Here is a 22,529-nt window from a genome sequence, read left to right as displayed (position 1 = left end):
TGGTCACACCTGTGCTTTTCCTGCTACCTGGATCCATGAAGACTCCGGCAGAACACCATCATCCTGCCCTGAAAGCTCAACTAATCTGCAGGTGGAAGAATGTGACAAAGTTTTTAAAGCACCTTCATCCACAGTTCACCCACACACAGGCATGTTACTGCAGTTTGCAGTCTGCCTATGTAATGTTCTACTAAACAAGGTGATAAAACACACTAGAATAATTAACTTCTCCATTTTAAAACAGTGCTTTCAGTGTGTTTAGTTGCTGATTCATGTAGTCAAAGGTGAACTCTGAACGCAACTGAATCCATCCATCCCATGAGCTGACATCATTCACTTCCCAGCTCGGCTCCACCCAACTTTAATCAGATGTCTAACTGAAAAAACCTGTGTTGGTGTGCAGGCTTTAAAAAATCAAACCACTTCCTGTTGATCATGTTACAACAACGAGCTAACACACATTTTCATCTTTTATATTTCTTCTTCATTACATTTTTTTTTTTCAAAATATGTTTTGCTTTAAAGTGTAGTAAATAATACAATATTAATACAGACAATGTGGCTCACAGTATTTTTCTACATTAGACTTTTCACTGATGCATCTCAACAGCAGGACGCTGTTCTTCAATCCTGGTCCTGCTGACACACCTGATTCAAATGAGCGGGTCGCTATCAGGCTTCAGCAGAGCTTGATGACGAGCTGATCATTTTGATCAGGTGTGCTGGAGCAGGGAAACATCTAAAACATGCAGGGCAGAGGGCCGCAGAACACCGCTGTAGGAAATAACAAAATGAGCGAGTGATCAGTTTTTTTTCTCTAGGACACTTGAATTGAATATGTGCTTTTCCATGACAAGCCAAAATATCTGCTGTGATAAAGGTATATTTTGCTACGACATTTCTGTTGTAGCCCATCACATAAATATTCTATACTTTTTTATTTGCCAGCTGTATGAGAGGATAAATCAGGACTCAGTGACCTAATTATCTGATTTAAATCACTGGATGGAAAAACACAGTAAAAATAAATAAAAAAATCAGGAATGCATTTATTTTATTTGAGAAATTATTTTATTTTCCTTTCAGTATCAATCCAGTAAACTCCACATCTCATCTTTTTCTTATTGCCACTGGTGTGTTACAACCACTTCAGTTCAAAACATCATGTATTATCTAGCCCTTCAAATAAATACTCATATTGTGCCGCCCTCGGTGTCTTCACTCTGTATGGAAGAGAGATGACATGATTTAGCATCATTAAGTATGCTTCTTCTGAATTAAAGCGCAGGTGTGTTTCTCTCTCACCTCTGACACTGAGGACGGTGGAGCATTCGGCCCGTCCGAGGCCGTTCTCCGCAGTGATGGTGTACTCTCCCGTGTCTTTGGGGCCTACGCTGAGAATCAACATGGAGCAGACCCCACAGGTGTTGGAGATGTAGTAGTTGGTGTTGGTGTTCAGGCTGATGTGGTTTCGATACCACGTGACACGAGGTTTGGGGTTTCCCTTCACTGCGCAGCTCATGTAGCATTCATAGCCTTTGGGTGCAGTGTGGAGCTTCAAAGGCACAATGAAGGTTGGAGCACATCGCAAATCGCAGTCCTCTCTGGTCGATACGCTCACCACAAACTTCTCTACAAGAGAGGAGAAAACAGTGAGGTTGTATTTTTCCTCAAGGAGTGATTATTTGGCTTTTGAGGTTGCATAAACACACCTTTCTTCTTCTCCATCCCCCAGGTTGGTGACTCTGAGGGTGCAGATATGCCCATGTCGTTTTTGGCGTAGACCCTGAAATTATATTCCCTCCCGAGCATGATATTGCAGACCGTGAACTTGTTGTTGAAGAGTCTGTCAGCCACTGTGGTCCATGTGCGTTTGGTAGAGTCAAGTTTGGACACTGTGTAGTGGAGGCGGTCATCGCGCTTCTCATCAGGAGAAGGCTCCCAGATCACCGTCACTGTGCCGGGCACGTTTTCCTCCAGTTCTACCGGCCCAGGAGGCTTTGGATCATCTGTAACCACAATCAGTTTTACTGGCTGATCCATGAAAACACGCAAAAGAAAGTACACCTTGTTAAGTCTAGCTTTACCCGTGACCCGGACTTCTATACTGAATGTCTCCTGTCCTGCAAGATTTTTCACCACAATGGAGTAGATGCCAGAATCGGAGCGCTCAGAGGAGGGGATCAGCAGCTGGGATGAGCCGTCAGAGTTACTGACTGTGACTCGCTTTGTCACCGGCGCGTTGTCCTTCAGCCACATGATAACTGGCCGTGGGGAGGCCTGTCAAAAAGGGACATTAGTGATAGTTTTCAGGCCCGAATACATCATCCTCTGGGCTTTTGTCCTATTTATTTTTCAGGATTTACATCAGCATGTTACCAACAATAAGTATACATCTCACCTCAAAGTTTATGATGATCCTGACAGAGTTTCCTGCCCTCACCACCCTGAAACTCTTCATCTTGTGGTTTGTGAACTTTGGCCTCACTGGAATAATGAACAGAATGATGAAAAGTGCTTCAGATAATGTATAACTTCTTAGATAGTGGAATTAGCTTTGTGTTAACATTCAACACCATTCTTATCGCTTAAATAAAAGATAGATAATAAGAGCTACATGGGATTGTAAAGAAACTTTGATAGTTAACTTTATTCGAGGTGACGCACCAGGTGAGGGCATCGCAGTGACGTAGTTGGACAGCTCCTCTGGAGCACTCTCTCCGCCATCATTGGTCGCTATCACTCTCATCCAGTACGTGTCCATGGACTTGAGGCCTTTCACACTGTAGGAAGTCGTGATGGTGGGGGTGGTGTTGCAGCGGGACCATTCGATGCACTCTGCCTGCCGAATCTCAACAAAATATCCCTTTGCTTCATCCTGTACCCCCGGTCTGTCCTCAGGCTTGGTCCAAGCCAGGACAATGTGGGTGTAAGAAGTTTCTGTCACCTTCAGGCTCGTAACTTTACCAGGAGGCTCTTGGGAACACAAAGTTATAAGTCACGAGATACCAAATATCATATATTTAGATGTAATAGGTGTTATTAAAGATATAAGTAATATGCATTTAACAATATATTACAGAATTTTAACATATGTACATGAATATAACACTTACTCTTTGGGTCTCGTGCAAAAACAAACTCCGACGGGCTGCTAAATTCACCAGCTCCCGAGAGGTTTATGGCAGTGACTCTGAATTCATATTCCATACCTGCCACAACATCTTTCACTGTATATTTCTTCTCTGGAATTGATTTTCAGAGAAACAACAAAACATCAGTTTCGTGGTCTTCAGTGCCGTCAGATTGAACTACAGTCGAATAGAAACGCAGACCTTTTATGAGTTCATCCAAGGCGTTGACGACGGTCCAGAGATTACTCCCCTTCTTGCGTTTCTCCACAATGTAGCCCAGGATGCGTGAACCTCCTCGGTTACTCGGTGAATCCCAGGAAATGTTGATGCAGTCGTCATAGGCGCTGACCACCTCTGGAGGTGCTGGAGGGCCGGGGAAAGCTGAAGCATGCAGGAACAAAATAGGAGACAGACTGACTGAACTTTACTTTTATAGTTTGACACTTCTCTTTGACCTGTGCAGTGTTTTGTGTTGATGACGTCCTTTTTTGAAAATTGCTACTTCTACTTTATTCTTAATCTTGTTTTTATCATTTACTTTTACTGGAATTATTTTTTATTTTGATTAGTTAACTGACAAAAATCAATCAAAATCTGATATTTAATCAAATTAAGTCATCAATCAAACAAAAATGCAACATTTTTGTTCCTCTAGTATAAGAGTTTGCAGCCTGTTCCTTTGAAATCACTCCAAATAAAACAAAATGTTTTCAGTTTTGTGATGTTGACAAGAAAAAAAGCAATCAGACTTGTAATAAGAGAGAGTAAACTGTAGTCCAGTAGCAAGCTTAGTGGTCCAGTGGCTGATGGAGAACAGCAGGGGTCAGTAATGACAGAGAATCTGCTCATAATGAAATAGCTCTTTTTCACACGACACATTTGGACATGACAAGGCAGGAAAAGCACATGTGTACCATATTAGGCTGGTTCGTTTTTAACTATTTTTCACTAGATAGGGCAATGTACCTGTATTTTGGCCCATAGGCCTATTCTCCTTGAGTCCTATAGGGGGCTGTGTCTCATAATAAAACTTTTTTATTTAGAAAAACAGTGGCATCATGTAAACAAAGTGATTTAAAGGGTTAAAATCCTGAAAATGAATGAATATTTGATATTTATTATTAGGACTGATGTTAGCTGAAAAATGTAACAGTGAAAGTTGAAAATAATATTTATAGTATTTTAAGAGCAGTTTTTCGACATGGAATTTTTTTTTATTACTGAATGTGGTCTGAGTAATTAAATTTTTTTGTCAGTTGCATGAGGGTTAATGGATCATTTTTTGTGAATTATTTTCAGTTTTCATAATGATTCCCTTTGGTCCACAAATGGCAAGCTTTAGTTATTGGGAAAAAAGTGCACGACTCAAAATTAGTTAGGGATATTGGGATACGGGTGCATAAATGCATGTGCATGGATATACAATAAAAGTCAAATGAAATGTGTCACATTATTTTTGGGGACCAAAAATATTCTGAAAGCACAAAATAATAATCAGATGTCCCAGAATCAAGTGAAACACTAAAATATCCCAATATCCTTGACTAATTTTGAGTTGTTAACCTAAAGAAGACTTGAACAGTAGATTTTTAAGGTAGAAAATAAAACTTCTGTAAGTTGATCTGATGAAAGACTGGTTCTGTGCCTTAGCTTGTGGAGAATAACTGCATCGTGGAGAGGTCTCTCTCAGACTTGTACGACACACTGACACCATGAAGGAAGACTGCAGGATGGATTTCTTTCTAGCAGATCTCAGTGAGCACAAGTCATTATTTCCTGCATCACGTTTGTGTTTCAGCTGCTGTGTCGCACGAGGCCTCTGCTTGTTGTGACCTTGTGCCTTTTCGGCTGGCTTTTTCATAAGTTGGCTGTTGTGCCATCAGAAAGCTTAAATACGTGAAACTTTCTGTCTGTAACAAACTCCTGCCGTTGTATTAGGGGAAACTGTATTGCATCTTGATGGTTGAGTGGTTTGCACTGTCCCCTCACAATGAGACTGTCCCAGTTTTTACCCTGCCAGCTGGGCTTTTATGTGTGGAGTTACAAGCTCTCCCCTTGTTTGGGTTGGTGCTCTGGTTTCTCCGACAGGCCAAAGCCATGCAGTGGGAAACTTCAACTTTATATAACCCACAGGTGTGCATGTGTTTTTCTGCATGTGTCAGGCCTGTGATAGGCCGGCATAGGTAATGACTGAACAACACGTAAGACAAATACACCACAAATAGACGTAGAAGGACTGAAATGTTCACGTCCCTGTCTTTGGGACATCATACTGTCGGTGGGCCAGACCTGACAGATATCCCACAAGTACCAGTTTGGCTTACCCAGTGTGCCGGCCTGCATTTCATCAGTCTCCATCACTTCGCTCGTGCCCTCTGCAGTTACCGCCTGGATACGGTAACAATACTTCCGCCCGTGTTCCACATTTGTGTCGCGGTAGCTGGGCACACCTGGAATTTCCCCTAATTTCTTCCAGCTGTTGCGTCCCACTTGCTGTCGCTCCATTATGTAGTTAATCACCAGCGAGCCACCATCATCCTTTGGTGGCCTCCATTTGAATTCAATACACATTGGTGAGTTCTCTGTTACCTCTGCAGGACCCAGTGGTGAAGTGGGTTTATCTGAAACATCAAAAAAGTGTTATCTAAATATTGAAAACCCTTCTAACTTCTTTTACACGGCGAATAATACATTTACACATGGGAAACAGTGTTCCCGCTGAGAGATGATCACGGTAAGAAGTACGACAGTTGTGATGCCGGCAGCTGCGGCAGAAGTTTGAACTTACTAACTTCTGTCAGGCTCTGAAGTGTATTTTCAAAACTCATCTTTAATCTGACAAGTTAGCACAAAGTGGGATTCTGCTTCAAGTCAATCATGTGATAGTTAGAGAGCTGCATTTGGAAAATAAGTACCTAAATCTGTCCAGGCACAGATGGGCTCAGTGAAATATGGCATCGTCTTCACCTGATTTTTACTGTTATGTGCACAAGCTATGAAGCATTTAAGGACACTGCTGTTTGCTGTTATAAAGATTTTTACAAGAGCAAAGTACTTCTTATTGCTCAGCTTGCAGCACAAATCACATAATTTGGCATATGTTGAGAGTTACGTTTCGAAATTTTCAATGAATTGGATGTTAAGAATTTCCTGGGAATCGGATTTATTTTTTTATTGTTGTTTTATGTAGAAAATAAGAAAAAAATATGAGGGTAATTTCCCCTTCATTCACTCACCGAGCACAATAAGCTGTGAAATTGCCTCAACGAAGCCGTGTTCATTCTTGAGCTTGATCTTGATTTCTCCAGTGTCCTTCCTCTGGCACCTGGTCAGGAGCAAGCGGCTGTGACTCCCAGATTTCTCTATCCTTGTGTTGGTGCCATTTTGTAGCTCTTCTCCCTCTTTGTACCACTGAATCTTTATTGGTTCGTGGCCAACAAAATGCACTTTGAAGATGGCGTTGTGCCCCACTTTAACTGTCACAGGCTCAATGAAATCACTGAGGTCTTCAGGGCCAATTCTTGGAGGATCTAAAAAAGGGGGCCAGTTAGGGTCATTTATATGGTATCTAGCTGTCATCTGATTCTGACATGTGGCTGTAAATATATTATTTGTCTTTTCCTTTCCCAGTTTTTAAAATATTATTGTAATCATGAAATCATCAACGTCCAAACCTCTGACGTTGATCATTGCCTCTGTTTTACGACCGTCTGCCTCAAATCTGTATTTCCCAGAGTGCTCTTCCTTGCAGCCGGTTATGACTAATTTATGAATTGCACCATCTTTAGTGATAGTGAAACTGTCATCTGGGGATATCTGAAAGGAAAAAGGCGCAGACGGATTAAATCAAACAACAAATTTGAGTGTATTTGTTATTCACATTTTGTCTGAGAGCAAGGGGGGCAAATTATGAGTTTGACCTTTTGACTGACCTTTTTGCCGTCTCTGAACCAGGCTCCCTCACAGTCTTCGCTGCTGAGCTTACATGTTAACTCAGCAGTCTCATTGATGATCGCGTTGACATCAGACAGACCGCAGATGAACTGAACCCCAGGATCTAACAGAGAACAGTGAGGCACCATGTGTAGTTTGACTTGCATCTGAGCAAATATGATGTTTAAACATGTATTTATATTTTTAAGCTGCTCATAATTCTTGTTTTCAGTTACATATTTACTTCTTTAGACGGATTTCAGTCTCTGCGTGGGGTGTTTTTGCTCTGTCCTCTCATTCTTGTGCTACAGTATTTTCAAAACACACATTTCTAATTTAACATGCATTGTTTTGTTGACATAAAATTGACTCTCTCCAGCCAAATGCAGATCTGTCGGGTACACTCACAGTTATTAAGCAAATAAAGACAACAAATCAAATTGATTTGCGAGGTAGTTCTGCTCCTGGAGAGGCTCCCTGCTGTGTCACAACAGCAGCGTGATAAACAACACGCAGGCATTGTGATTGTGATAATTGGGAAATAACTAGGGATGCCATACTGATGATATCTTCCAATCGGTTATTAAACGTGTGACAACACCGTGGTTCTAATTACCAAGGACATTTTACAATGCTCACTGTTATCTGTGGAGCGCTGATGCAAAACCAAACATCTACTCCATCTGCAGCAACACACTGGAAGCATTTAACTAGCAAACATGAGTTAACATTCATTATAAATGAGGATACTCACAGGAATTGCAATGTGTGTTTAGTGAGTTTGAATTGGCATTGGGTTTAAATCTGAAATATTGACAAATTGGTGCTTTTGCTTTTTGTTTTTCTTCCTCCATAACCTTGTCGTTAAAGTCTCCAGTCTCAAAGTAGTACTGGTACGATAACTTTGACTACCAGACGCAGCTGGACCCTCTTCCTGTGAGTCAATCAATGACAACTTTTAGGTCGCTTACCAATCACCACGTCCTCTATCACTGGGCCATGTCTTTTACGCCTTGAATGTGCGGCAGAGCCAGTTGCATCTTCGGTCTCTTCGGTCTCTTCACACTCACCGTGTTCATTAGGACCTGTACTTTCACCTAATATGAAAACATTAAACTTTAAACACAGATGGATTGAGATTTGTCCCAAAATAATACCATTTTACAGTCTCAGAGTGAGCAGATGTAAACAGTATGGGACTGATTTAATTGAAATTGAGTCATTTAGCGAACACATTACATGTATATACTCGAAAAGAGACACAAAACCATGCAGATCAAACTAGAAAAAGGATCCCAACAGTTATTATTTCTGTCCATTAACCCAAACTACACCTCCATGCAGTGGTCTCTTACCATTGACTGCTTTCTGTTGCTGTTGACTTTGCTTCGAGCGACTTGAACGCATGGCCTGGTCAGTAGAGTCCTCATTCTCATTCTCATTCTCATCACTGTCACTGGCTTCATCTTCACTTGCTAGTTCATTTGGATCTGTGTTAGAGCGGCAGACTTCAGGTCGTAAACAATTGGCTGTATGCAGTGGGTCATCAGTAAGTTCAGAACACTAGTGCATAGCAGTTTTATTTGATAAAATAAATTCTTCATCAGAGCAGAGCAGCAGGGACAAGAGATATGTCGCCGCACAGTTAATCGAAATATTGTTGAAACTCCAACTCTTTTTGATAAAGGTAAAATGTTATTATAATTATTATTGTTACATTGAAGTACTGTCATGCTGCAGAGATGCCTTGGCCTACAAAAAGTGCTTCCAGATGTAAGAAAACATGTTTGTTTTGAACAGACCCCATCCAGTGTCACATCATTGCTTTGTCCATGCAGTCAGTCTGTTGCTGCTCACCAGATGTACGTCGCTTCCAGTGCACCTTCTTTTTTTTCCCTTTGCGTCTGACTGACCCAGCAGAGTCTTTCTCTCCATCACAATCAGCCACTTCATTTACTGAATCATTTTCTACATCAACAGTTTTGCCGTTGGAATCTGCACAGACACAAACACAATTAACAGAATAAATCCTGTTGATAGAATAAGTGTGATGTTAGCTGACTACATTTTCTACATGCCGTCTTACCAATTTTTCTATATCTTGTCCCTTGAGCATTTTTTATGCATCTTGAATCACTGGCAGATCCAGTGAAGGCCTCATTCTCTTCAGAATATCCTTCTTCATCTGTATCTCTATCTTCATCTAAATAGATATATCAGTCAGAATAAAATAGTTCAGTTTAAACCTCTCAGATTGACATCCAATCTTAAAAAACACTGAATCCATCCTCCTCTTTCAAAAATAACAACAAACAAAAACACAAGCACAAGTTTTAACCACCACTGACTACTCACTGCAGTGCTGACGGTGAAAATGCATTAGATCGACTTTACCTGTTACCTTGTCAAAATCTGCTTGGCCAGATCTGTTGGGTTTCTTTTTCTTCTTTAGGCCATCTACTATCAGGTCTTCTTCCGCCAAATCATCTGCTTGGCCAGATCTGTTGTGTTTCTTTTTCTTTGGGCCATCTACTGTCAGATCTTCTTCTGCCAAATCGTCTAAAGTTGTTACTGTGCCGTCTCCTCTTAAGTGTCTGGTCTTTGATTTCTCTCTGCTCCGTCTCGTCTTGTCCTTTCCTGCTCCGTTACTTTTACCCGATTCAGTGATTGCACTTATGTCACCATCACTTCCACCGGTGGTTATTGTCGTTCCGTCTCTCAGTTGTCCTTCTCCGTGTTTTGCTTTTACTGATGCTAAAATCTTCTCAATCTCCTCTCGGTTTTTTATTTGTTGTTCTCTGGCCACTTTCTCAAGGTCGACCCTCGATCCACCAGCCAAGGTAGTTTTACGAGCTATCTTCTTACCAGCAGATGCAGGGTCGCTGTCAGCTTAGAGGATGAAATACAATATACATGACACATAACTCACATTTAGCTGTGAAAATCATAGCTCCTAATTATGACAGTAATTAGGATCACTTCAGCACGGAGATGCACCGATTGCAATTTTCCTGGCCAATTTCCGATTTTTTTCAAAAGTCTGTTTTCCTTTTCGCAAAGAAAACTGGTGCAACAGATCGAGGCAATTTAACAACGCACATTGTTGTCATTTCAAATAAAAACCCTGTCTCAGCTCCGCTCTGTTCCTGCTGTGAAACACAAACAGGCAGCAGAGGAGAAGAGAAAAGCATATGAAAGAGAGACTGCAAAACACAGTGAAAGACTTGATATGTCTGACACTGATCGGCTGGTTACTGGTCATGGCCGATCAAGCTGTAAACCGGACGAGTCTGGTCTCTTCTGGCCAATTGATCCTTGCATCTCTACTTAAACACATATTGACCAATCGATAGACCTTTTTCACAGCAGCCATATTGACATAATATAAGGATTAAGGTTTGCTATCACCTGTGTTTACCCTACTGTTTAACATCAAAATGGCTGCTTTGAAAAAGGTCCATTATCTGTCAGTTAAACTGTAAGGCGTTACCTTCCACAACCAGCCAGGCGCTGCAGGTTGTAATGCCGGCCACAGCTGAATAGATGCCTTTGTCCAGCTGCTCACAGTCCTTGATCAGCAGCCTGTGGATCAGTTTGTGGTCCGACATAGTTATGCTGTACTTCTCTCCATCCTCCAGGGCGCTGCCCTTGCCAATCCATTTGACCGTGGGTAGTGGATGTGTCAGGACACACTCAAAGAGGGCATCCTCTCTTTCTTGAGCAGCAACCTCCTGAATTTTGATAACAAAGTCCAGATTGGAAACTAAAAGCAACACACAGAAGTCAGAAGTCAGTGAACCTTGCCATCTGTTCAGTTTGTGACACAAAGCTACAATCCTGATTCCAAAAAGTTTAGATGATGACGATGTAAATGAGAACACAATGCAAATATTTGCTAGTCCTTTTTGACATACAGTATAGTCAATTGAAAACACCGCAAAGACGATGTATTTAATGTTTTACCTCATCAAATTCATTGATTTATGTAACTACATGCCTTTTCTTCATTTGATGCCGACAATACTTTTCAAACAAGTTGGAATAGGATCAAAACGGGTCGAGGGAGTAGCCGAATGCTAAATGCTCTTTCATTCACAAGCAATTTAATTGAATATAGGTCAAAACGGAAGAAATCTGTCCACAAAATCTTTATCTCACCATTATGAAAGGGACCTTGAGGGAACTGTTTGATAAACAAGCGTTGTCAAAGACTGGACACACACACGGACATCGAGATCTTTTTTCCTAAGAAAAACTTTCACTCCTAACTGATCTTGAACCTTTCTCTGAACCTACGCTTATATTCTGCAAGGACGAGCTGGCCCTCTTCATCCACCTGATTCAGCCCTCTGTTGAGGAGGTTGAACTCTTCAACATCCATCTGATTCAGCCACGTGTCCTTTTGCTTCAGGCCCGTCACACTCAAATCCTTCGTCCTGTCGGCACCCTTCAGGTTCTGTGTCTGTGTTGCATCTGCATCATAGGGACCGCTAGGGATCACACCATCCTACACAGTACACACAGGAGTTACAGACAATATAAAGCTTATGTATTGTGACTATTGAAAAGATAAACTCAATTTACTTCATATTGTGCATGTTTGGAAAGCTGTCCAAGGATAGTTCTGATTCAAAATGATGTGAATATACATACTGTTTTTTGTCATTACTTTGAGAACTGCTATTTCGACATACCTTATACTTATTTTGTGCCCTCTCCCTCTTCTTCTCTTCCAGTTTCTTGAGAACATAATCCATGTCTTTAACACCAAACTCATTACAGATGCGCTCGTAGTCTCTCCTGTCGGCGTTACACATCGCGTCCCAGAATCTTTTTTCGGTTTCCGCGTTTGGTAGATTCATCTGGTTTTCCTCCACTTTACTGAAGGTATAGACACATATTGGAAAAAAAGGTTTATGGCTAGACGAGAATTGATGAAAAAATCATGCATATGCAGAAATATCTTTAATATTTTAGGACTATAATATCTGTTTTCTTACCTTTTCCTCAGCAATTTCCTGAAATCTAAAGGATTTGTCAGAGCTGAAAGCAACAAATACAGTTCAAGTAGTTTTTCAATAATTTTCAATAAGTAAAATCATTCAAAGAACTTGCAATTAAAAAAGAAGCGTTGATGTAAATTACACTGCCAGACTGCCGCTGACTTAACCCTTGAGCCTGGCAAGCAAAATAAATATTCACAATCATGTTTAGAACTGTGTTGCATGGACAACTCTTACCGTCATTCACAGTTAAGGTTGCTGTGCAGACAGCTTTGCCAAATTCGTTCACAGCATGGCATTTGTATGTGTCTGTTTCCGCAGAAGTCACTTTGTAAATCTAGAAATACAAATAACATGCGCGTGGGAAGTTAATCGGATACACAGATTGAGTTCACATAACAGAAAACACTTATTTTTACTGTTTATGCAAAAATTAACTCACCTCTAATATATGCTCTCCAGTGGATTCATCATATTTACTCCGAAATTTGTCCTTGTCTGAAAGCAGTCCCTTAGTTCGTTTCCATGACACCTCTGGTTTTGGATCTCCATTCACCGTGGCCTTGAAAACAGCTAGTTTCCCTGAAGGATGTATGGAAATATTTCATCATCATCTATTGTGATCATCATCTATGACTTTCAGAAAAGTTAAAAAAGTTGTCTTTGTTTTCTTTGATCAGTTACAGACATTGATTGTTATGCATCTCTTTTAGGTGACTATACAATTGCATAAATATGTCAGTTTTAGTGATCTCTTATGATGAAACCTACCTTCCTGGATAGTTACTGGGTTTGGTTTACTCTGGAAATCTGGGGTGCTTTTTCCCTCCGGCAAGTTCGCTACAAACTGCGTGATGATTACCCCAGACGTCTTAGATCTCCTCCGGATGACAGCTAAACAAAACCAGCAAAGAGAATAAGAAAAAATAAAAATATCTGTTTTTTTTTTTTTTAATCTAAAACAAGGACGGCTTCAAGGGAGTGATGCTTTTGGTAGACAGGTTTCTTTTTTGCCACCAGCAGATGTCAGGAATGTCAAACGTATCCCTGTTGTGCTTTTTGTGTGTGTTGACAGAGACATTGGCGTCCTAATGGAAAAGTGAGGCACACAGATCCCAAATACACTGAAAAAAGATTGAACAATTATTACATTCTGTACATGCAAGCACAGTGTTTATCTTTATGTATGAGTTTTCTTATTGTTTTTGAATGTTTCTACGTTACGCCAGTTGTTCCAGCTAATTGCTCATTAACATCAATTAGGATATTTATGCTTTATTCTGACATGTTGTAAATTATCAAGATAGAGCATCAACACCCTTTTTTCTCCCAGTGATGGTTTTAAAATAAAACCTTAGATAAGAGAACATGCCTCTGTCATTGTAAGGTGTCGTTTTGCTCTTGTACTTTTAGTATATGTTCTTTGTTTTTACACCTTTATCTCATAAATGAGTAATTCAATGCAGCTAAAATGAAATGAAGGTTATGAGGCAGAAGTTGCTCTAGTATTTCACAGTGTGCTCATTGTGTTTATTCCAATACTAGAAAATTGGGTCATGTAGAGATGCACAAGTAAGAGCTGTGCTGGTCGATTATTTTTCATTATCAATTAATCTGCCAATTATTTTCTCAATTAATTATTTGGTCTATGAAATATCAAAAAGTAAGTGAAGGTTACGTTGGCAAATTGCTTGTTTTGTATGATTTGCCATCCAAAATCCAAAGATTTTCCACTTACAGTGATTTAAAACAGAGAAAAGCAGCACATGATCACATTTGAGATGCTGTTTGGCAAGTTTTAAAAAAAAATGACTCCAAACAATTAATCGATTATCAAGATAGTTGCAGATTATTAGTCTGTCAATCCACAATCGATCATTCTGCTAATTGTTTCAGTTTTAGTACACAAATCCAATACATTGCGTGCAAAGTAAAATGAATGCTACACATTAATTTCCTCAGGCATTAAACAGCAGTGCATGAAAGCCACGCTGCAGTCCTCTGACTACCTGTTTTGTTGCTGAACACTTCCTTATCAGGCTTTGGGTGTTTTCAAAGATAGAGATCGCACAGGAGTCGATGGGGAACAACATTAATCCAGGGATTAATGATTATTATGACAAGGACCAAAATAGGAGAACAGCCAGCCTGTCAAACGTGTAACTGAGGGCGACCGATTTCACAAGGCAGTAAATGCACATTTCAGGTTATCAACACAAAGACAGGACAAGTCACAAGCAGACACAGTGTTCGATAATGCCTGATGTATTATTCAACAATGGATAATACAGTTGTGAATGGAGAACTCACACAACGTTCTATGTTTGTCTATTCAGAAAAAAAACAACAGCTCCTGTATTTCACCTGACTTGCTGCCGGACACCTCGTTAAAACGCTGAATGTATTGATGGACGATGGAGAAATCTGTGTGGAAAAGAAAATACCCAAGATCAGTTAGATGTACATGAGGGAACGCTGAATGGCTGTCATCAAGTGGTGTAAACAGTACGTGTCCAACAGAAGCTGTTTGTTATTATTTGCATGTTATGTCATCAGGCATTTCCTCATATTGCAGAAATGTTGAGGATTATCCAAGCCAGGCATTTATTTGCCTTTGCTTTTCATGTGCGAGAAAGAAAGAGTGAAGTGAAATTGAGCGAAAGACTTAAATAAACAGTGGGTGCAGAGGCTGAAGTGAAGACCCGGCCAGGCATAATGTGGAAAAGGAAAGCTCATAGAGGCCTGAATAAACTGAAGCACCGAGAGGGTCACAGTAAAGGGCAACAGGCAGGCAACCTTAATCCAAGGTTGTTTTCTTCTCTTCCTCAGTTTATCACTGAAGCCTGAGAGAAAGGACCTTTAGTCGGTTGGCTGTTGAAGTGCCTGTCAGCTGGGCGAACTCCAGCCCGCACAGTTTTCATGAATTTTAACAAGGATAAAGTCGAGGGGAGATGCTGTACATCTTGTGGTTGTAGTGAATGTTTTCTCATTGCATTGCCTTCTATAGATGCAGCTTGAAATGTTATTGTAATAGTTGCAATTAAAAGTTTCTTTGAAGCTGCAGTAAGGGATTTTTGGCCACTTAGGGGCAGCGTAAACGAGCTGTGAACATTTTAAGTTTAATGAATCAAACTTTCTGCAGTTATGGAGAAACATTATCATTCATTTGGATTCAGGTTTATGTCCTCTTGATGGATTTAAGTCACCTATTCACCGTCCCTTAGCTCCATGTTTGGTCTCGACCAGGTGCTAATTGCGCAACTATGTTCACCAGCTAGTCATTTTGATGCTCAACAGGTAGTTTTTAAAGCTTTTTCCAGCTGCTTGCTGCATCCCAAAACGATGCCACAGTATAAGGAGTATGAGAGTGAACCAAACCTTGGGTTAAAGTCACTACAGAGCTCTGTAAAGCCGAGGGGAGCTGAAGTTTCAGCTGATTCAGTTTGATCACAGATACAGCAAAGCTGGGAAACACTGATACCAGATTGTTATCGTGATACGAGACTATATTTTGTATTACAGTCTGGTATCGTTATGTGGTGTCCTTTCAGGTTTTAAAGGCTCCATTACAGTCAAGTGATCCAATTTTCTAAACTTACCAGTCTTGTTCTAATACTTTCCTTTACCCACTTCGTCCTTATACACATATTCTTGATGGTTATTTATCAAAAATGTTTTGTGAAAGCACCAATAGTCATCCTGACAATAATGTGTGTATAGCCTAAAAATAATATAATATTATTTAAAGGCCATTTGACTTGGCCCTAAGATACAATAACCAGTGTTTTAACAGTAAATGATGAATGCTTTTTGAAAGCCTTTCATTTTCAGTCAGTCTTACTTAAATAGCGACCATCATTAAAATTGTGTTTTGTTGGAGCACCATCATTAAAAAAAAAAGATTACAAGATAGTAGGCAGGAATTCATCGCATGTTAACAACACATGTAAAAGGACCAGACTTTCATTTTTCCGTTTAAAGGAAAGTAATATTCCTCCAGTTTCTCTGTGAAGTATTGTTGAAGCCTTAGCATCACTCATTCTGCGGATACAACAGAACACTTCATGTTTCAAAGTGTGTTAGAGCGGCTGTCTTGATGTACAATCTGTCAGCGTATACAACATGGAGTGCTTTTTTTTTTCAAACTCTCTAAATCGTTTGTCGACTCCTGCAATATGTTACGTTTGGGCAGGATTAGTGGGAGCTCATTTTCCACCACTTTTGGTGATGAATGAACTTACAAACAGTTTTTCTGTATATGAGACAGTAATAAAACTAGTTTGCTCGCGTGGAAGACTAACGTAGACTTTGATTACAGATTAGCACCGCCAAGCATAGTGTTTATGAAATGATGTTGTCAATGTTATCTTTGCTTTTCTTACATGTTAAATGATTTTTCATGTATGTAATAATTTCAGTAATTGCAGAATGACTTCTGTGGTCTTCTGTGGAATAATAAAGTAGTGTGTTTTTGATTTCATTGTAGGTGTATATAAGTTCATATACAAATGACTTTTTGGCTTCAAACTGTTAGTTTGTATCAGACCCATACCAATTCAAGCTTGTAAGAAAATACAGAAATGTTAAAATAAAAGAAAGTATAAAAAAGAGGAAAGCCTGCTTATTTAAAATTAATTAATGTTTTATCAGTCTGATGAAGAAATGTATCACAAATTAACTACACAGCACACTCCATGATACACAGTCTAATGTTAAACTTGGTCATTTCAAAAACTTCAGCTGACAGTTTCCTTCAATCTGCTGTGTTTACCACTTTATTACCACTTAATTCTTCCTTTAATCAGTACAATAAAACAGAAATAAGCAGGGGGGGAAAAAATAAATAAAGAGAAGGGAAGGATTGCAGTACTGTACTTCGTCTGCCGGGAGTGGGACCTCCGTTCTTGGCTCTTTTCCACATTTTGGCGAGTTTACTGTGAAATCTGTGACCTGCAAATAAAAGGGGAACATAACCATTAGTACCAGTGACACTGTAAGACAAGACATCAATGTTCAGTTGCGTTACAAAGTATCATCCTAACGCATTTATGTTCCTCTTGTCGGACAGTATTTTTGCAAAAGGAATATTTCTCACATTTTCCAGATCATAATAAATAGCAGAGTATGATGTATGAGTATGAACAGTACGATAGCAGAACACATACCAACACATAATGTTAATACCGTTGCCACACTGGGTTAAAAAACCTGATTCTAGATTAGTTTTTTTTAACAGATTTGGTATTTTGATGCGATCATGGTCTGGAAAAAGTACTGAAGTGTCAATACAACTGACAGTCTTATGGTCTATAAAGTCATATATAATAAAATGCTTATTTTAAGAGTTTCACTATACTTCCTGCCAAGACGGACAGTTGTATACCTTCATTGGTTTTGTTAATAGTTTAACAGTAGCCTACTGCAAAGCTTCTTTCAGAGCGCCACTTGCTAAGATATTTTCCACAGCACCTTCAGGCTGCTGAACATAAATACTGTATGTTAACAAGTACTGCTCTGCCAGGTACTTGCAAGAGAATAGAATTAATCTTATGCTAAGTAGATGAGTGAGCAAAAGGTTAATTAAATGGTGTTTTTACAACACCAGGGTTGTAGAATGACTTTAAACTTCTTTAAAAGACGACACATATTGAGTTTTGTGTGTTACCTTCAGACTTTATGTATGACTTTGATAGATACCTTCTAAACGACCCATTAATTAATATTTAAGTAATGCCATTGCCTCACAGTACAGTCAGACCTATTCTGTGCTTGTGTCATAGGTTGTATTAATCATGAAACTATCAGGTTCACTGTATCTAATCGTTTCAATCTCACGATGCTTTGAGGCTAATATGTGGAACAAGTCAAAAGGTCAATCTATTACGCTGATTGTGCCTTGATGCTTCTTAAATCCTGTGAGCCTTATGCACAGTGGGTAGTACATTTACTGTATGTGGGAAGTGTGGATTAAACCAGCTCCCGCAGTTCAAAAGCTTCAGTGAAAAGCTGTGTCGAAAATCAGTTTATATGTTCTCTGAAGTTAATATTGGATGCCTTTATGAATTTCTTATAAAGAGATGGTAGCAGTTATGTAACACAAAAAATATTTGTAAAGTTTTTTTCCTGACAGAAAGTGTATTCATACTGTTATATTCAGGATAGATCTGAGGGCTTACAAACATTAAGACCGTGGTCACTGAGAGTCCAAGTCATACTGAGTGCAGGACTAACACTGATGATGCTCGACTCCCAAGCTATAGTTAGCTGTGACCCTGTAATAACTTCAAATGGTTACACAAAGCCTGACCGCTCTCAGATCTCCGTTCTCAGAAGCAAAATGCTCAGAATCTGATGCTCTCAATAAATCAGCATATGCTCTGTAAAGTACACCAGTGATAAATACAATGAATAACCCAACAAATGGTGAAAGATTGTGAGAGCGTTAGATACCACAATGAATCCGTTCGTATTCAAAGTGACAAGGAAAACTGCATCGAATGCCAAACCAGCATTTGTTTTATCATAGATTGAAAACAAAAGGCAATAAAAGGATTGAAGACAGAAAAAGATCTTTCATACATCACCAATCCTACAGTACAGAGCAAAACAAAGAGTGAAAACAACTCTTTGATCCCGTCTCCCTTTATGTAGAAACCTTGGATTCCTCTCAAGAGCATCCTGTAAACTCCAGAGCTGTTCTACCTCTTATCATTTCATAAACCGTAATCCACCTGGATATCATAAAAAAGGTCGGTGCTGATCCGTGGTCAGAATGTACCCTTGGTCACACACTACAAAAAACAAACGGAGAGGAAGAGTGCTTTACCTGTCTACCGCTCTGCCCTCACTCCCACTGAGTCTCTGAGACTGGTTTATAGATGTTGTATAAACCTGCTGCCTGCTGGGTTTTGCTGGATATTAAATCCTCTGGGAAAACACTCTTGATTCTGCTGCCTGCAAGCTCGTGCCTTGACAGTGGCTGTCAAGGAGAGGCTTCTTCTTCTATTTAGGCAGATGGATGCTCAAAGCGGGTGGGTTATTATTAAGGGGGAGCGGTGTGGGTGGGTGGGTGGTGGAGGCACAGGATGAGGTAAAGAGGGATGAATAGCCTGAGGGAGAGGGAAGGGCTACCAATGACAAGTTAGTGTTGAAGTTTATCCCTCGCTGCAGTAATTACTGATGACAGCGTACTCATCTTTCACAGAGCAGTTGCTGACAAGAAAATGATTGGTGAGTTAATTTTGTTTGTGTGGTATCTGATTCCTACAGATGCCACATTACAGATAAGGTACACGAAGAGATGTCAGAGGGAAAGGATGAGAGTGCAGTTTGGAAAGCAGCGCTTTCAGTTCCTGTTAAGTGGATTCTTGATTGCCGAAAATACAGGCAAATGGTTTAAAAAAAATAAAATACAGACTAGAGTTTGAGCTGTAACCCCAGACTGAATTATGCTAATTTAATTGTGACCTTGGGTGGTGATTAGCAGGTAACTTGGCACAAAGAGGTATTGCTGACCACAAAACCAATACGAGAATGTGTCTGGAAGTCGCACTCCATTGACCTATAACGTGGCACGATGTTGAAACAAACTCACAGTTTGGTTTTGAATTGAACGCCACCGTCGCTATTGAAGATCATAAGCTGTAAACAAGACACTAACCCCCCTCGTCTGCTGTGTTCTTCTTATATTACAATATGTTACACAATCAAGGTTGTGGCATTCATGTGGTGTAATCTCTTCTGCTTTGAGGCAGTTGTGACTTTGGAAAGAGAAGATCAACTGAGGAACAAGGCACGAGTGGTGTCAAGGTCAAAGTATCAGAATGTTCATTACAGTCATCACATAACAGTTCAAAGTGTATCTATGTTATGCCTTTAAATTTTAAAAATGTGCACCACTTAAAATGGACAATACAATAGTGACATTAAACAGATGTCTCTATAGAAGATGATAAACATCTACAGCTGACTTTAACACACTTTGTTTTTGCAGTTGCCGCTCTCATTTCCATATGGGAGGTGACTATATTTAATTCCTGTTATGTTCTCTCCATGGAAACCTGTTTGTTTTTTTGCCACATTAGCAGCATGGCTCTAAAAAAAGGCAATGCCGTTCAGTCTGTTGGTCCAACACTTTGGTTCAAAGGAACAACTACTGATTGGATTGCTGTTAAGTGTGATAAACGCATCCATGGTCCAGAGAAGCATATCAGCATGCTAACATGACACCTAGCAAAACCATGTTAGCATGCCAGTACAAGCAGTCAGCTCGAAGCATAGCCAAGCCTAACAGCTGACTAATGAAGAGCCTGACATGTAGAGTCTGAGATTTCCTAAAATGGCTATTGTACAGAGGAGAAACCCTTTTTATTCTGATAACTCATACCTTTGCCATTCGTCCAGCTATTTAGTTTCCTGGTTCCCAATTCTGATCCCTCAGTTTAGTATTACACCAACTTTTTTAACTTGATGGTATAAACATGTTTTACCACTGACAGAAGTGCATACAGTGCTCCAACACCATTCTGATTTTGAACAAAACACACGTGACAGTTCAACCCAATCTGCCTCCGTGAAATGGCACACCACGGAAAGTTACGGATTGTATAATAAATGGAAATACAGGCTTCGGATCGTGTCTGTCTCAACAGGACATTCATAGAATCTGCCACCCCAAGGTCCAAATGGTGCCAGTGTCCTGTTATGCTTGTCCTTCCACGTGCAGTACCTCTAATGCATCTCAATAGGCTCTTGAGTAGGCCTGAGCCCCCATAAACCACCAGGATTAGGAATTAAACCCCCTCAGCCTACCCTCCTTATATTGATGAAATGTCATGCTGCATAGCTTTCATTCCAGTCATGGGGAACCACAGAGAACTGCCGCCAAGGTGCTAACTAGACAGCCTGCCTGCCTCTCTGTAGTGTGGATTGCTCTTCTAAAGGGAAACCTCAACAGCACATCAGCTGAAGCCTTGTCACTCATTCTACAACAAGGAGCGAAGACATTATAAATTGGGCTTCAAAAGGTGCACTCGCAGTAAATCCTGGCTTCTAAATAATCAGAAATAACGTATCTCATAAGCTTTTTGAGCACTGGTACCGGTGTTTATTGGAAGAATTTCCACAGTATAAGAATTTAACAATAATCCATAACCATAATCTTGTCAATGTGTAGCAGGTCAGTAGAGTTTTAAAAAGGAAATCAATACCGGCTGTGCCCTCAAAGATGGAATATGGAACATTTCCACATGAAAATGTGGAACAACTAGACCATTTTTTATTATGTTGTTGAGTGGTGTTCTCACATTATCCCAAATGTTTCCAAGGATGTTCAAACCCAGGGAAATCTGCAGTTTTACTCAACGCAGCATTTCATATTGTTGCCCGTCGCTATAACTGCCAGGAAAACGTCAGATTATACTTCAGAATGTGAGGAAGGAAGTCAGCAAATGTGACTAAATGTAACATGAATCAAACTTTAATACTTTTAGATAGATTTTCATGACAGTGATGGTTATTTTACAGTGAAGAAAACATCTCCGGTGGTGCTTCACCACATCTTTAAACTGTGTCTTTTGCTTTCGTTGTTTTGATCGAGAGACCCCTAGCACCGCAAATTACACACTGAAGGTTTAAAACAAATTTCCATACAAACAGTTAAGTCAAACCTTTCTAACAAATGTGCCATAAGCGAAATCTGAAGTACCAATACCATAGTACAAGTCTTCTTGTTGTTCCACAATGGATTGCTCGGGCTCTTTCAGATATTTTTGGGCTTGCCAAACAGAAAAAATATGAGAGTTTAACAAAAAAGAAAACGTATCTTGATCAAAGACAAACTTCACAATACAACCCTGAAACGTTGGGGCGCTGTGTACGAGCATAGACCGATAACCGCATGGGCAAAGTGGGCGTGTGCCGAGGGCCCCAGAGCCAATAGGGGTCCTTGGCCTTCAGAGTTGTTGTTTTTTTTTTGGTACAATTTAAAAAAAAATATTGGACTGAACATGGTTTTGAAAATGTAGTATGATAATTAAATCATTTGAATGTTTTATAAATTATAAGATTAAATCAGTAATGTGTGATGACACTATGACGTACTACGTACGTACGCTGGGGGTCAAACAGACAGTGCGTTTTCAAAATGGAGACGCGGGCGCTCAGTGGATCAGCTAAACGGAAACAAAAGAAATAAAAAGAAGCCAAAGATGCCTCTTCGGTGCAGCAAATTCTCTCCATCTCAACATTTTTCACCAGAAAAGTGAGGCAAGATGATGGTACTCATGGCAGCGGTGCCAGTACTACAACTCACCGGGACGACCTGCAGGATGCTAACACTGCTAGCTCAAGTTCAGCGGAGACGTTTGGTGGTGGTGGAGCGGCGCTGCCTGCTACGGACACCGTAGCGGACAATGCTAGCAGTACCATGGCGGGCAGCAGCCGGGCGGCCGAGCCAGGT

General features: G+C 40.1%; 1 protein-coding gene across 1 annotated transcript; it reads right to left on the bottom strand.

Annotated features, from left to right (window-relative positions):
- Positions 1-1,069: 1,069 nt before the first annotated feature.
- LOC311264734 (immunoglobulin-like and fibronectin type III domain-containing protein 1) lies at positions 1,070-22,469 on the bottom strand. The gene is made up of 27 exons (XM_084365825.1): positions 22,383-22,469; positions 16,946-17,020; positions 14,435-14,494; positions 12,842-12,964; positions 12,513-12,652; positions 12,308-12,407; positions 12,068-12,110; positions 11,762-11,948; positions 11,364-11,574; positions 10,558-10,830; positions 9,462-9,956; positions 9,154-9,270; positions 8,925-9,062; positions 8,423-8,557; positions 8,039-8,164; positions 7,067-7,191; positions 6,809-6,950; positions 6,371-6,664; positions 5,459-5,755; positions 3,336-3,515; positions 3,117-3,245; positions 2,668-2,976; positions 2,402-2,487; positions 2,088-2,280; positions 1,713-2,009; positions 1,306-1,632; positions 1,070-1,223 (listed from the first exon to the last, which is right to left on the bottom strand). The coding sequence occupies exons 2-27, from the start codon at positions 16,989-16,991 to the stop codon at positions 1,219-1,221; spliced, it is 4,578 nt and encodes a 1,525-aa protein (XP_084221951.1). The 5' UTR covers positions 16,992-17,020; positions 22,383-22,469; the 3' UTR covers positions 1,070-1,218.
- Between the last annotated feature and the right edge of the window lie 60 nt (positions 22,470-22,529).

Source organism: Pagrus pagrus (genome assembly GCF_965226575.1).
Source record: "Pagrus pagrus genome assembly, chromosome: 11".
Lineage (NCBI taxonomy): Eukaryota > Metazoa > Chordata > Actinopteri > Spariformes > Sparidae > Pagrus > Pagrus pagrus.
The sequence above is the reverse complement of the archived record's forward strand: the minus strand, read 5'-3'. Positions and strand labels throughout refer to the sequence as shown.